The sequence below is a fragment of the Anoplopoma fimbria genome, chromosome 16 (genome assembly GCF_027596085.1).
Source record: "Anoplopoma fimbria isolate UVic2021 breed Golden Eagle Sablefish chromosome 16, Afim_UVic_2022, whole genome shotgun sequence".
Lineage (NCBI taxonomy): Eukaryota > Metazoa > Chordata > Actinopteri > Perciformes > Anoplopomatidae > Anoplopoma > Anoplopoma fimbria.
The window spans coordinates 12055865-12071219 of NC_072464.1; the positions used below are offsets into that span (position 1 = coordinate 12055865).

The window sequence follows — 15355 nt, forward strand, 5'->3', positions numbered from 1 at the left end:
AGCGCAGTAAAATGTAATGATTTTCCATACAGCAAACAGGTGCAATGTCTTGGTAATGCAGCCTGCTGTGGTACAGATCAGTAAACAGGCTCATCAATAATTCAATCAGCCCACGTTAGTGACGTCTTTTTACGGCATTCTCCAATTTTGGACAGCAACAACAAAATGCAGCGTTACCATAGCAACAGCCTCCGTTGCATATATATATATTTCCCCCCCCTCCTCCTCCTCCTGGATACACATCCTCGAGCCGCCCCTGTGATTGGACGAGCTCTCTTTGGATGTCACCGGGGCAACCGAATGATGGGAATTTTAACACATGAACGGAAGTGAAACCGCTGAATGTGACTGGCTGTTGGAGCGCTCGCGTATCCGTCTGAAGAGGGAGGGGCCTCTGTAGCCTCGGTACGGGAGCCGAGTGGGGACCAGCTGGTTTACGCAGCGGCTGTGGCTCTCCACACCCGAGAGTATGGCGGCTGGGATTGCACAGGAAAGCGAGGGAGAAGCGGAGACATGCCAGAGATGGTGACAGAGAAACAAAGGGACGTAAGTTCTCCGATTAAGTGTGGAAACACTCTGAGTGGGCTGCTGCTTTCCTCACACGGCATCCGGCTTGATAAATCGCTCCTGCACTTCTTCATTCTCCAGCCTCCTCCCCCCCCACCCCAGTGTCCTCCATGGAGCAAGTTTTGTTTTTTTCCTGATGCATAGAGAGGGGTGAGTTAAGCAGATGAAAACCCGCACGCTCCACATCATCGGGCGATATCTCCTCCCTCCTGCCCGCGCACATCTCCGGACCGTCGCAGTCTTCGGATGCCCGGGTGTCTGTCGGTGTCTGGCCTGCACGGGGGCATTTCTACAATGAAATCCACCCTTGGGGCAGCGAGTCTTTGTGCTCTGCCATAGCTGAGCAGCGGCCAGCAAGACTGTGTTATTGACAAGCCGCTCAAACATGGGACGCGTTTCTGTGAACGTGATTCGTGCGTGAACATTTTGAGCTCATTTCAATGACGCGCGCGGAGAATTGACACTTTACGACTTGATTTTTTAAATCCACGAAATGCGCGAGTATAAAGTGGTGGTCCTGGGCAGCGGTGGGGTCGGGAAATCCGCCCTCACTGTGCAGTTTGTAACCGGGACTTTCATTGAGAAGTACGACCCCACCATAGAGGATTTCTACCGCAAGGAGATCGAGGTGGACTCCTCGCCCTCCGTGCTGGAGATCCTTGACACCGCTGGTACCGAGCAGTTCGCCTCCATGCGGGACCTTTACATCAAAAACGGCCAAGGATTCATTCTGGTCTACAGCCTTGTCAACCAGCAGAGCTTCCAGGACATAAAGCCGATGAGGGATCAGATCATAAGAGTGAAAAGGTGGGTGAAATAATGCGCAGGAGGTTTATGAATGTCCAGATTGGTAAGTGTGGATATTATTCTTTACACTCAGGGCTGGCTTATCAGGCCCTAAAGTATCAGGGTGTTCCCAGTGCCTGGTCTGAGAACTGTTCTTGAATGAAGATGCTGAGTATCTTCAGGGCAGACTACACAACAACACAACAGGCCTGCTCTATTTTGGTGTAGCAGGTCTCACCCACACTTCTTGTAGGTCAGCAAATGTCCTTGCACTGCAGACCCAGCAGCTCTAAAAGCAAGAAGCTGCGATCTCTTGAGAGTAGCTTCATCTCCCCGCTGCTTCTGCAAACTTTGTAATGTTTCTAGTCAGTGACATCTTAGCAGTGGACAGCGCTGATCCTCTCTGTCCATCAGCACTGTGAACTCCAGCCAGTCCTTCAGTCACGGCATGCTAGACGCTGTGTGTGTGATCCTCCAAGCTGCTGCCCAACTGTGCCGGATGCTGCAACCCTCCTGAAACACCCGGCCAGGGATTCCCAGGATTCAGTGCATCAGAGAGCTCTGCAGAGAGCTTCAAGGAAGCCCTGCTCAAAATGCTGTATTTGGGTTTGCGGAAAGCACACTCAATCGTTCAGAGGAGATGAAGCAATGTTGTTTTTTTGATTAACAAGCTGCACAAGCACTTTAGGAAAAGCGGCACAATCGAAAGCAGAAAATTGTCTGATGTCTGAGCGCTGCTACACAGATGATCCAGATATGAGGTCACCGGAGTGAGCTGCTGATTGATACACTGAAGAGGTGAGCGGAGGCTGTGCGGTTATGCTGTCATGTCATTGGTGGGTTTTCTTTTTTAAAACTCTGGGCCATTCACTTGGTGACATGACATGCGGTTAATAACCCATTGTGAGCCTAAATAGGCGGTGTCATAGATGCCGCTGCTGGTTAAATCATTAGTGGCAGCGTGCACTGGGCTGTGACTGATCGGGTTCATCCGTCATTGCAGGTGTCAGTGGATGTGTTACAGTCCATTCAGGCAGTCCAGTGGGCTCCACAGAGACAAGGCTTTTCTAATGAGAAGGCATATTTTTTAAGCAGTGCAGCTTAAAGCTCATACTGTTTACTGATACATCTAATTACTTAAGATAAAGCTCCGCACAAGGAGAGTGCAGTCATTCCAGGCTTTAGTGTGGCATTTCTGTCTCTGTTGTGACAGTTTATTTTCCATTCTGTAACCTAAAAATGTAATTTACTCATTGTAAAGATGTATATTTCTTGTTAGTTTCCTTTAGTCTTTGTCACCAATTGGATTTATCCTTTTTTCAAGTGCACTTTGCATCATAGAAACAATCCTATAAATCTGCGGCTCCAGATGAAAGAATGGGGTCAACATGTTTCCCCCATACGAGTTGAGAATGAGGAGAGGTATGTTCAGTGTGTGTGTGTGTGTCTGTGTGTTTTCATATTTGTCTTTATATGTAAATGTGTACATGTGTGCCGCTCACACGGCAGATGCAGCCATATTGCTATGTGATTTCACACTAACTGGGTCTGCTGGTGCTCTCTAATGTCACAGCAGAATTTATTTTCTGAAGCGTAAACATCACACTTCACATGCTACTCCTACACAGTAGTTCATTTCAGAGTCCTAGGCTTCAGTTCAAACTTTAGATTGTGTTTGAAGCAGCGGAGTTAAAACATGTCAGGTGATGGGTAGCCTTTAGTTCAATATCCTATAAGACAGAGTTTGTTCTGAATAAAAGTATCCACATGTTCTCGGTTTATTTGCATAGATCCTCTTCATTTGTTCAAAAGAAGAGATGAATCAAATCATTTCTTAGATTTGACATTTAGAGACCTCAGCATCCTCCTGCTAGCGATGCAAAAAACTACAAAGAGACAAAACATTTCATTAAAGAGATTATGTTCCCGATCAGAAAATGTTTGCTTTACTCAGCTCGGTGTTAAAGATGAGGTGTGAACAAACTAAAGCTGTTTGTTTGAAGCCAAAACTACACATAAATGATTTCTGTTATGAAAAGCTTCTGTCTGTCGACGGCAGTTATTTAAGGTGACATCTGCTCCGGAGAGGTTTTAAAGCTACCGTATAGGTAAACTCAACACATACTTCTACAAGGATACAAAGAAAGACTGCGTTTCCGTTTTCAGTTGATATGATCTATTTTCAGTGAAAATGGCCCCATACTGTGTAGTGACCTGGCTCCAAAGATCAATACAAAAACCACATGCTGTATTTATGTCCAAACACGTTTTTGCCCACCCATAATCATGAGTGTCAGTCATGGTTTCTCTTGTTGCTGAAGCCAAGAATTATATCAAATGAATCACATAATTATCTTGTGATTATATTCAGCAAATTAAAAGTAAACTCTTGGAAACAATGGTTCCACATGTGTGGGCTTTTGTTTAGATACAAGACAAGTTGTATCCGTAGCACCAGTAGTGTAGTGACCTGTGATCAGATATTGGCTGATTATAATCATCATTTTGCTAACATTGTACTGCATTTTAAAGACAAAGTTCTATGGCTGTGTACGTCAACATTGATGTAGTTCTGAAGATTGTTGTTTATTAAATACAGAAAAGGGTCTCATAAATATATATATATATTTTTTTTTTTTACTGAGATACAAAAACTCATATTTGCAGCAGTACATAAACATTTTGAATGATGATCCCGACATAAGAATCACATTAGATTTCATTATGAGTAGTTCCGACGATGGCTCATAATGTAATGCAGTATCAAGAAATGTTATGTTTTAGATTACAGGTTTAACAGTTTGTTATCCTTCCTGACTGAAGAAAATACCTGCTTATTGCTCTCTTCAAGCCATAACTGAAATGCAACAAGTTCAGGCATGTTCTGGGGACTGGTTGAAGGGCATTGTGGGAAATGTAGGAAATCAGTAAATGCAGTAGGAGAGGACCAGATGAAACGAGACATAAAAACATAGAGACATGAAAAGGTACACTGTTAACCACATCAGAGGCTGATGAGAGAAAATCATGATAACATCAGAAAAATGGCGGGATTTTGGAGCCCAAAAAAATAATCAGCAACTATTTTGATAATCAATTCATCGAAAAAACACGACTATTTTCAGGTTGCAGCTTTTCAAATGGGAAGATTGGCTGCTTCTCTTTGTCATATGTCATCGTAAACTGAATACATTTGAGTTTCGGACAAAAGATAAAGATGCTACCTTGGGCTTAGGGAAGTTGTGATTGGCATTATTTATTATTATTTTTTATATTTTAAAGACCAAACCATTAATCAATACATTATAACAATAATCGGCAGATGAATCAATAATGAAAATATTCAGTCGTTGCAGCCATAGATCTTTTCCTTTAACATTAAGGGAGGGATGGTCGACATGTAGCCAGTTATATTTGGACCACAGCTTCATCAGTAACAGGTGAACTATTGAATTTTGGAACTTTCATTTTGTTATGCTAACCTCAGCAGTCAGTGGTCCTGAACATTACACTGCATCATTGCTTTTCTTACCTGTCTGTCCCTCCTCGCTGCCAAAACAGTGGTGACCTGTCGTGACCATATCGGTGTTCGCTCAGGTCAGAGGGGCTGCTGTGCATCGCTCTCACTCTGAACCCTGTCAGCATCCATCAGTGCCTGCTGTTAGTGGCTTTAGCACAGAGGCCATGGGTGCACATGATTACACTGAGGTCTGTTTTTCGCTGAGACCTCATCACTCCCGACTTCAGCTGCAGCTCACTATATGCCAGGTGTAGATATATGGGGATCGGTGAGTTAACAGAGCATTTAAATAGAGGTGACGTGATAAGATGATAGTGAAGAAGAAAGAGGTGTAATAGGCTACTCTCTGTAATAAACTACTGCATGTGTGCTTTCAACTTTGTACCAAGGCTGACAAACGGTGGAGTTTTCATTCCAAGGCTTGTTCTTGTGCCAACTGGTTGAAAGGATCAAGATCAATAAAAGGAGTAGCAGCAGTCTCACAGCTCTCCCAGAAGGATCCTCTTTCATCTGACTATTGTGAAAACTGGGCAAAAGAACTGAGCTAAAGTTCACTGATTATTTCTTAACGGTTGATTTTCAAAAGTATGTGTTCATGGCTGTACACAGTGGTGTTTTCAGATATCCAACAAGTTGTCTCTGCTCTCTTTTGGGAGTCATCATTTAAGAGAGGGTGGTACTGGGTGAAAGGGAAAATGATAGATACAGAAGCCCACTTACTCCAACAAACAGGCCAGCAATTCTGAAAGCAATTTAAGATTGGTCACCAACTTTTAGATGGATTGTTCTAAGTACCCATGAACAACTACTAGATGGATTATCATGACATTTGGTTCAGACACTTGTGTTCCCCTCAGGATGGATTGTAGTCACTTTGGTAATCTTATGACTTTTCAGCTATAGCGCCATTTTCAGGTCCAATTTGTCCAATACTTTTGTTTGTGACTCAATACCTCCCAGACTAATGACCTGCTTATCAACTTACTGTTAGTAGTGTAGTGCTAATGAACAAATATCAGCATGTTGGCATCACATTCTAAACAAATTGCTATGCTAGGGTTAGCATTTAGCTCAAAGCACTGCTGTGTCTGAGCCTCACTTAACTGCTAGCATGGCTATAGACTCGGTTGTTTAGCTTTACTAACCAGCAATAACAAAAACATGTTAACAAGACGGCATAAGTCACCCATATCAAATCCAGGGCAAAATCAACTTTTAGATAATGTCACTCATCCAATGTGATGGTCAATGATTTAGGAAATTCAGTACACTGCTTAACAGTTAGCAGTCTTTGGTGAATTGAGCAGCACAAATAAACAGCTGGGAAGTCAGTCGGGTTTATTATCCAGTTACGCAAAACTGAGCAATCCCCCGTAAACATAAAATGCCTTTGTGATAAAGAATGTTAACATCTCTTTTGGTCGTATAGCGGCCTCAGAGGCTCCATTGCACCTCACAGGCAGCTTGTGCTCAGCAGGACCAGCAGTGGGGCTGACAGGTTCTCCTGCACACTGACTGTATCTGTAGGTTATATATTCAAACTCAAGCCACCATCCTATCACATGACTGCACCACTTTCAATGGAGAATGCAAAGTCACAGGGAGCCATGATATTAGATAAGACGTGATGAGCAGTTGTGCCTGAATGTATGAATACATGTTTGGCAGTATGAATAATGACAACTGCTGGGTATTAACCTTTTTAAAACAACCCTATACTGACATTCAAAATGAGTCCGGGTAGCTTTTTATTAAAATACAAAACAAAGTCATGAATTTGAATCCTAAAACAAACAGGCAAAAACATTATCATATCAAAAAGGCCATATTTAAATATATAGTCACTATAGTTTTAGTGACAATTGCAAGTGACAAATAATTGTCTTATGATTTTAGGGCCCCACCAAAATGTTACTATTGAGGCAATTAGGGGGATGAAGTGTCAGTTTGCACACTACATATGCTTGTGTGCAGTTTTTCACACTGTACATTGTACAAGAGACTCAGTGATGCTACAAAATTAATATATTTCTCTCATAAAGTCCAGTTCTGTAACACAAAGCTTCCCATAAAGGGTAAGGATGTTATAAAACTGTGCACTGCTCTCAAACAGTATTTGCTACTTATTGAATTGCCCATATTCTTATAGAAGAAACAATCAAAAAAAGACACACACAAACCAGTGCTCAATAGGATGGGTGCTGGATCAAAGAAATATCTAGCAGAGTTTAGATCTGTGGGAGCTACTTGGTTTGCAGATCTATATGTTTGTAGAAGAAAAACGGAAGTAGACTTATAAACTGTTGAAATAGATAATCACAGAGGGAAAATAACAAGCAGCCAGGTAACAAGCTGTCTTAAAATATTTATAGCTATAATTATAGCTTTTTTGTTGTTAAGTCATAATGTCAAGTGAATAATCAAAAATCCTCATAAAGTTCCCAGCAGAATCAAAGCAGTCAGCTAATGAGCTCATTAGTTGTTGATGTGTCATAATCTGGGAACATTTAGCATATTCACCTATGAATGCATAAGTAAGTTGTGCATCATCAAACTAGATCCAACTTTTTCAGTCCTAATACCTGGGCTTTGGGTATCATCCGATACCGAGTGCTGATCCGTTATCATTGTTTCATTATTAAGCTGTCTGCCTCACTGTGGAAGTGACAGAGATCATTCTCGTATGGGGAAAGCCTGACTTAAACATCTTAGCTTCCATGACTTTGTATAAGTGACAAATAAATACATTGATATAAATTGACTGAATTGGTATTAATTATTAAAATACAAAATTGTGCACGAGCAACGTGTAATTAAAAAACTACAACATTGAATTCTTTAGCATAATGCTTCTGGAGGTGCTTGATTCATTTGGGTGTGTTATCTTTTATAGTGAACCTACCGGCATGCTGCTGAAACAGGACGTAGTACGCATATGTGTAATTAGATGTAATAAAATAATTTAACTGAATAGATTGGAAGCCATTGTCAACAATACCCAATCAATCTACTGGAGACAGCATCGGCCCAATATCAGACATTAACATCTAACTGAACAAAGAATACATATATATATATATAGCTACTGTACTGTATATTAGGCTTATGTGATTTTCAAAGCAAAACGTAGAGCTCTTCTCACATTAGGCTGATAGTGTCGACACTGAAATAATATCCTCGGTGTAATGTATAATTTTCAGACTTATGAATGAGTCTCTGAACTATTCAAAGCATATTCATTTTTATGATAAAAGCAATATGAACGAATTTCCAGTGCAGTGGCACTTTGCATTTCAGATTTTAGGGCATGTACTTTATGGAGTAAGAGAAGGACTTTGTCTCAGAAGACATAATATCTGAAGGGAGATAGTAGTGTGCCGTATTATTGCTGTGATACGTCAGATCCAAGGATGAGTGCCTGTACAGCCTATCAAGTAATCTAATTGTTTATTTTCCCTATTTTGAAATGTCTTGGCCAGCGTCTCTATCATCTGTGAATAGCATCAGATTTTTGTAGGAAAGGGGAAGCTTTTCATTTGTTTTCATAACCTTGAGAGAATTCAAAATAGAGTTCATGTTTTTTTCAAAACATTTAATGCACAACTCATGTGCTTGCCATGGCGTGTTTCCCAAAGATTTTCCAGATAGCTATTCTTGATAAAGTCTTTCTTTGCCCTGATGCTGTGCCAGAAAAGAGGAGCTTAATGCTGCTCTCTGACTCAGCTGATGTCTCTTTACTGGCTTAACTGAAGACCCTCCACAAAAGGGCCGTTGGGAGGAGGCCCAGCACGCAGCCTGTTTCCTGACGGCGTTGGCCAGAGTCGAACCCAGAGACTCTTGGGCCGCCGGGCTTCGCCTGTCCATCAGCGAAGCCTATGTGAGTTGATGCATCATGCATTAAAGATAAGGTTTGTCTGGAAAAACTCGGATGGGTGTCTGCAGTCAGTGTGGGGAGCCGTCAAGCTGAAAGCTAAAGAATGACATGTTGTTTTTGTCACTGCACAAACACAAGCAGTTATTAATTTGTCTTTTGAGGCTCACGTCTAAACCATTTAGACCGCTACGTATGTGTTCTGTGTTCTGGACCAGCCTTGGACGACACCCTTTATGTTGAGGCCCTGGGAGCTTCGGTATCCGTGGCAGCCGCTGTCTCACACCTCCTGGGACTGCCAGTTCCCTCCCCTGTTATTATGACTATATATAGACCCTATCCTTTGGTACCAGATGTCTTTGTGCTGCACTTGTGTTATGATGAGGCCACAAATGAGCTACATGACATGCAAATGGATGACCAAGTCAAATTCTCCATTATGGTTATAAAAAGATTTAAAAAAGGACATTGCAGACTTGTGTTTTATATCACCTTATTAGACTCACATGATTTGGATTCCTCCTGCTGTTAGTTTCTTTGATTTCTGAGATTCAGAGCTTTGCATGTTGTCAATGGATTGGAAATCTGTATCCACTTAAGTATCATCTGGGTGTTACACCTAAGAAAAAAACTAATTAGTCAATTATGGTAATATTATGGTGATGCAGCTGAATAATTAGTCAACAAATCTGTATGTCACTCGATAATTAATTGGCATCTTTTGTGATAAGTGGTTCATCATTTGTGTAATTTTAAGCAAAAATGGCACCCAAAAAAATCACAGCTTTTCAAAAATTATTATTTTCTATTTTTCTTGGACTCTCGTATCAAATTGAAAATAATTGGGTTTTAGACTGCTGGTGTGGACAGAACCAGATATTTTAAGACGTCATGATATATGATTGTTTAGTCTCCATGGGCCTCCATAAGAAATTTACAAAAAGAGATTTGAGCCGAAACCACAGCTTTGGGCAGAAAAGAGACACCCAAATGGCACCAGTAGCCCAACTCAACGCGGAGCCCCTTGTGGCTTCTCCTTAATGAGTACAGCTATAAAAGTTAAAGTTCTGACTTTTAATCTGCTCACCCACAACTATGTTGAGGGTTTTTTCAGTGAAGGTGGGTAAGGGTATTTAAGGTTCAAGGCATGATCTGCCCACCACCACCGAGCTGTGGTCCGAAATAGTTCTCAGGAAAAATAATGGCCTTGGCCTGTTTTCTTTTTTTTTTTTTTTTTTTTATCACACCAGGAATGCGGTGAATGAGACCTGTGCAGAGTGCTGCATGTTAAAGTTTGAGAGGCATAAGCTGTAGTTTTTCATTTGAGTTTCCTCGGGGCTCGTAGAACACCATCACGGTCTTGGTTACACACCGACCGACCTCTAAGATTGTCTCTTCAATCTTAGTAGTTCCTTTTGGCTGCTGAGCCGATCCTGGGAACCGAACAGGATGGTTGAGATTAAAATTCACTCTGGATGAAGTATTCATGAGTAGATCAAAGTCGACTCCGTGTTCTCTGAAAGTTTAAGCTTATTTAACGCTGAAACCTGCCGCCCCTGGCCTCTGAGAATTGCTCAGGCTGCTCGATTTGGAAAAGTATCACAGCTGCTGCTTTTTTTTTTTTGCAGTCTCCCCCATCACTCCAGCATTAGTCAATTCCTTGTATACCTTTAACCATAGCAATCAAGGATGAGGATGTTTTTTTCCTATAAATAATTTAGAAGCATGTATATTTCATAGAGCGAAGGCAGCTTTTGAAAACCCTAATGATGTTGATGGGGGTTCGGGTGCATGACTCCTGGATTAGATTTGACGACATTGCTCAGTGTCGCGAACACAGACATTTAAACTCGGTTCAAACGTTGGGTCCAACAGATGGAAAGCGCTCCGTCGACGGCCTCAAACACAGATAAGGATGAAAGAAATAACAACCTGTTGCTTACCAAAGGATGCGGTTGTACATGATCTGCTATGTGATGTTTTTTGATCTTTGTTTTCTCTTCTGATGTGTACAGAGACACCGCCATGTTCCCCAATATCAAAAACAGATGTAGTGATTATGTCGGTGAAACTGTCAGAGCCGTCCCCTTCTAGTGCAGTAGCCTATTTCATTTAAGTGACCGTCTCTTCTGGCTGTCCACTAAGTAGTCCAGCTCCACAGTGACATTTTTGCGCTCGAGCAATATGGCAGCGAGTTCACAGCTCAAAGGATTATGGCCACTTCCCACCCTCAGGGGTCAGAGCTCTACTACCCATTTCCTGTTCTCTACTGGGTCAGGCTTTAGACTTGGTGATTATACGAGACATACAGGGCGGCACAGAGGTTCAGCGGTAGTGCACAGAGAAAAAGGTGCATCGCTGGTTCTTTATGTGTAAAACTTCCTCCCACATCCAAAGTCCATTTTAGCACTTGAGTTGTAACACTTTATTAAAAAAAACATGTATTTTTCTTTTCATTTTCACCTTCTTTGTTTTGCAGCCACCTGAGATTTTTGAAAAATACTTTACTAGGTGGATGATTTAAAAAAAAAAAAAAAAAAAAAAAAAAAAAGCCTGGGTTATTTTAAAATGCTAATTCTATTTTTTGTATTATATGGGAGAAACTGAGTTTTAAAAAAAACGAATCTCTCTCAGGCATGCTCTCTCATAAAGTCGTTGCTGTGATATCTCATGATATCAGCTGTTCTGGTCAGCTGGTCTCTTCTATCCAATAGCACAGCAACACAAATACGTTAGCCTATCATCTCGCTGCCGTCTCTTTAAATACAGTTGTCTCTCTACCTTCAGTACGTTTTCATTGCTGTTACGTGCCCCTCAAACTCCCCACCTCCCTACCTCCACCCAGTCTTTTCAGATTCATCAGCTTCATCAACTCATCATTCTATCAGCCTCCACCACCACCACCACACCAGTGTCTGGACTCCACGGGGGGATTCATCAATTACAAATCTCCCTGTAGAGTCCTAGTGCCAAATACTCTGTCAAGACTTTATCATCACATACCATCTGTTTATAATAAACAATTATCTTTTTTTCATCTGACTTGTCTCTCCTAATTGAATTGACGGATGACTGTCAGATTGTAAACTTGTGCTAAAATTCTCTTTATCATATTATTTTTAAGCCTTATCCTCTTTTGAGTTATTTTTCAGATTGTCTCTGAAAAAAACATCTGGATTCTTTCAATGAACCAGTTGGGTTTTAATTGAGTTTCAGGAGGTGGAATTAATTTCCTCATCCATTCAAATAAAGTTAATTTATGCTGCAGATGATAGTTTTAACTGCATGTTCACAATAATTTAAGGTATTCTTGCAATAAGGATGGCCCAGAAAATGCTTTCTGTTCAGTAATGGAAAGTGAAAAGAGGGATAAGAGCCATACAGAAAACAAAAATGAGTCCCTGGGTGTGTGCCAGGGTCCCTAATACACTTTTTTTCAGAAGAATTGTGATGTGATAGGGATGGCAGTTTTTTACAGACATTTGTGGTCCAAAGTGGATGACTCCAGTTGGGACTTTGTGATCTCCTGACTTGTCTTTGTGCCACATTTATTATAGTGACTATATATTTAAATATGGCCTTTTTGATATGATAATGTTTTTGCCTGTTTGTTTTAGGATTCAAATTCATGACTTTGTTTTGTATTTTAATAAAAAGCTACCCGGACTCATTTTGAATGTCAGTATAGGGTTGTCATTGCCATCATTTTCTGTCACTATTGTGATGATTAAACGCCTCAAAGCTGAAGTATAGGCATTACTGGAAGCATCGGTCCAACAGTCAGCATTTATGACCGTCAATCAAAACACTACTTTTACTTTGCAGTCACTTGAACATAAACAGAAAAATATATCAATGTTTATTCAGTTATATTTGAACTTGTAAGCAATCAGTCAGAGTGCTGCATATACAACAGAGAGAAAGGTGCAGATGTACCTTGACTTTAATTTGATTTCGATGTGATGCATAAATATAGTTGCTTGCCTTGCTTAGACAGACTACGCATGTTAAACTGGTCTATTAATACAACTACATTCTTTACCAAAAATGCACCATTAGGGATACCAACCGCGTAGACATGCTAGTCATGATAATCACAGGGCTGGATGAGAATGTTATATTGTCATTTATCATTACTCCAACATGATCTTAGTCATTTCTTCTAGAATACTTTGAGATACATTAAAAAATATTCATGATTTTCTAACAAAGAGTATTCAATCATTTCATTAGATTTGACAAAAAATTGACGTTTTTATAATGGGATTTTGAACACTCAGTAAATACACATATATATTAAGATGTGTGTGTTTATATGTGCATACTGTATGAGTACTTATACTTGTGTACCTGATGTCTATATTTTAGCCTGTAGAGTGTGAATAAGGGATAATTGTCACAATATGAATTCATATTGTGTATATCATCCGGTCTTAGATTCATGGCATAAATGTCGTCTGACAGACCAATCAGGATGCTTCCCTGCTCTTTGGGAAATGCTGCCTGCCTCCCTTACAACAGGACAAGAAATGAATAAATGAGGCTAAGTCATCCAGTGTTTCATTGAAAAAAAAGCGACTTTTGAATGCTTTAGTGGGTTCAATTTCAAGTGAAATTTATGGATTATGGAATATTTGGTTTTTCACATGCAGAGAGTAAAAAGGTTTTAATCAGTGGTGCAAATGAAAGCCTTTTGAGGCATTAGGCATGTTCTAATACCAACTTCTGAAAGCCTTATTGCCTGCCTTTGTAAACTGTAAGAGCAGTACAACTCACTGAGTGCTTCCATACAGTTCCTCAGCATCCGTCGTGGCTGTGTATATCTTATGTCTGTGTATGACAACCCGATGTGGGTCTGTGTCTGTCCCCAGGTACGAGAAGGTCCCTGTGATCCTGGTGGGGAACAAGGTGGACTTGGAAAGCGAGAGGGAGGTATCGTCCAGCGAAGGTCAGGCCCTGGCCGAGGAGTGGGGCTGCCCGTTCATGGAGACCTCGGCCAAGAGCAAAACCATGGTAGACGAACTGTTCGCTGAGATCGTTCGGCAGATGGACTACGCCGCCCAGCCAGACAAGGACGACCCCTGCTGCTCCTCTTGCAATATACAATAACCCCCGGGGGCCTCCAGGGAAAAAGGCCAGGCAAAAAGTATACTTAGAGGAAGCTACACCAACCCGCAGCAGAGAGACACACACTTAGACACACATACACACACACATGCACACACGCACATGCCAATTAAACGGAAGAAAAAATTCATGGTTGAACGCAAATGATTTTTACTCCACTGAGCATAAAATCAGCAGTGACATGATCATTAATAAAGACATGTGAGTAATGAATACATTTTGAACAAGGAATGCCAGGAATTCGCCGCAAGAGAAATTGACAAATGACAAAAATGGAACATGCCCTCGCCTTATGTTACTCTCTTCTGTTGTTTGGGTTTGTCTTTATCCTTCTGAGTAGTGGGGGGAAGAATCATCAGCAAACAATCACAGATTAAGTATCTAGTATCTACTCTCATGGTTGTTCTGTTATCTGTTATAAATGAGTAAAAAGGTGTTTTCTCTTTGTTTTTCTACAAATGAAGCATTTTTTTGTTAGCACAAATCGGTTGCTAGTAGCTACTGTGAACAAATCCAATAACAGATATCTGGGATCCAGTTGTTTTAAAGGGTAAGGAGTATTTTATTTACAGTATTGTTCTCCCAGTTTGTTTTGTGCATTGATGGTTTGATTTTTTTTCTACTCATCACAGGGCTGAACCAAAGAGGTGACCTGAAAGCACCTCCATTTTCTTATATATATTTCTTTTTTCTCTCGTTGAACAAAAGGAATGGAGAGAAAATGGTAGACAAGTCAGTGTCTTTCTTGACACATTGGTGCAGTCATCTCTTTCCTATTTTCTCACTTTGAGATACAATAGCAGAGTCTTTAACATATCGTGTGAAGTTTGTTTTCCCCCTGGGAGACTTTGACAGCAGATTGCCGAGTAGTGAAATAACTGACTGCTTCATCCTGATGGGACAAAGAGTTCATCTTTTCAGCTTTTGAAAATCTCTACAGACGATCTCTCTCAACTCCTTTCAGGAATGGGTGACATTTAAAGTGAAGATGCCAACATTTGTCATACTTTACATTTTCTTTTTCCCCTCCGATCACTATGAAATGGGGTGCTCAAGAGTTTTAACATCCTGATGTCATTCTGTATGTGCTCAGAGTATTCAATCCATAGTAACAAATAGTAACGACAAAGGCGATGATAATAAGAATAATAAATGGTAGTGTAAATATTTTGTATTGAAAGTGCCAGCTCCTGTGAAGACACTGACTCAACACATGTGGAACTGTCAACTGTATGCATGGCTAGTAAACAAAAAAAGGATTTGTAATTGTTTGAGATAAATATAGGCTGTGGAAATGTGCAAACCAAACACATACATGTCTGGATCTGGACACTGTCTCAACTGTACATCTGTGCTGCCACGGGAACCAGACTTTCCCCGTGTGACCATTTTCATTGTTGATTTTATATTTTTTTATGTGACCATTTACTCTTTAATCCCTCTCTGAATGGTGACACTGTTACATTTGACACCTAAACAATAAA

At 40.7% G+C, this 15355-nt stretch overlaps 1 protein-coding gene across 1 annotated transcript; it reads left to right on the plus strand.

Annotated features, from left to right (window-relative positions):
* The first annotated feature begins 421 nt into the window (after positions 1–421).
* LOC129104802 (ras-related protein Rap-2a) lies at positions 422–15355 on the plus strand. The gene is made up of 2 exons (XM_054615648.1): positions 422–1374; positions 13616–15355. The coding sequence occupies exons 1-2, from the start codon at positions 1061–1063 to the stop codon at positions 13851–13853; spliced, it is 552 nt and encodes a 183-aa protein (XP_054471623.1). The 5' UTR covers positions 422–1060; the 3' UTR covers positions 13854–15355.

Coding starts and splice junctions, on each gene's coding strand:
- LOC129104802 (XM_054615648.1), top strand. CDS start 1,061: ATGCGCGAGTATAAAGTGGTGGTCCTGGGCAGCGGTGGGGTCGGGAAA. Junction 1,375..13,615: donor CAGATCATAAGAGTGAAAAG/GTGGGTGAAATA, acceptor GTCTGTCCCCAG/GTACGAGAAGGTCCCTGTGA.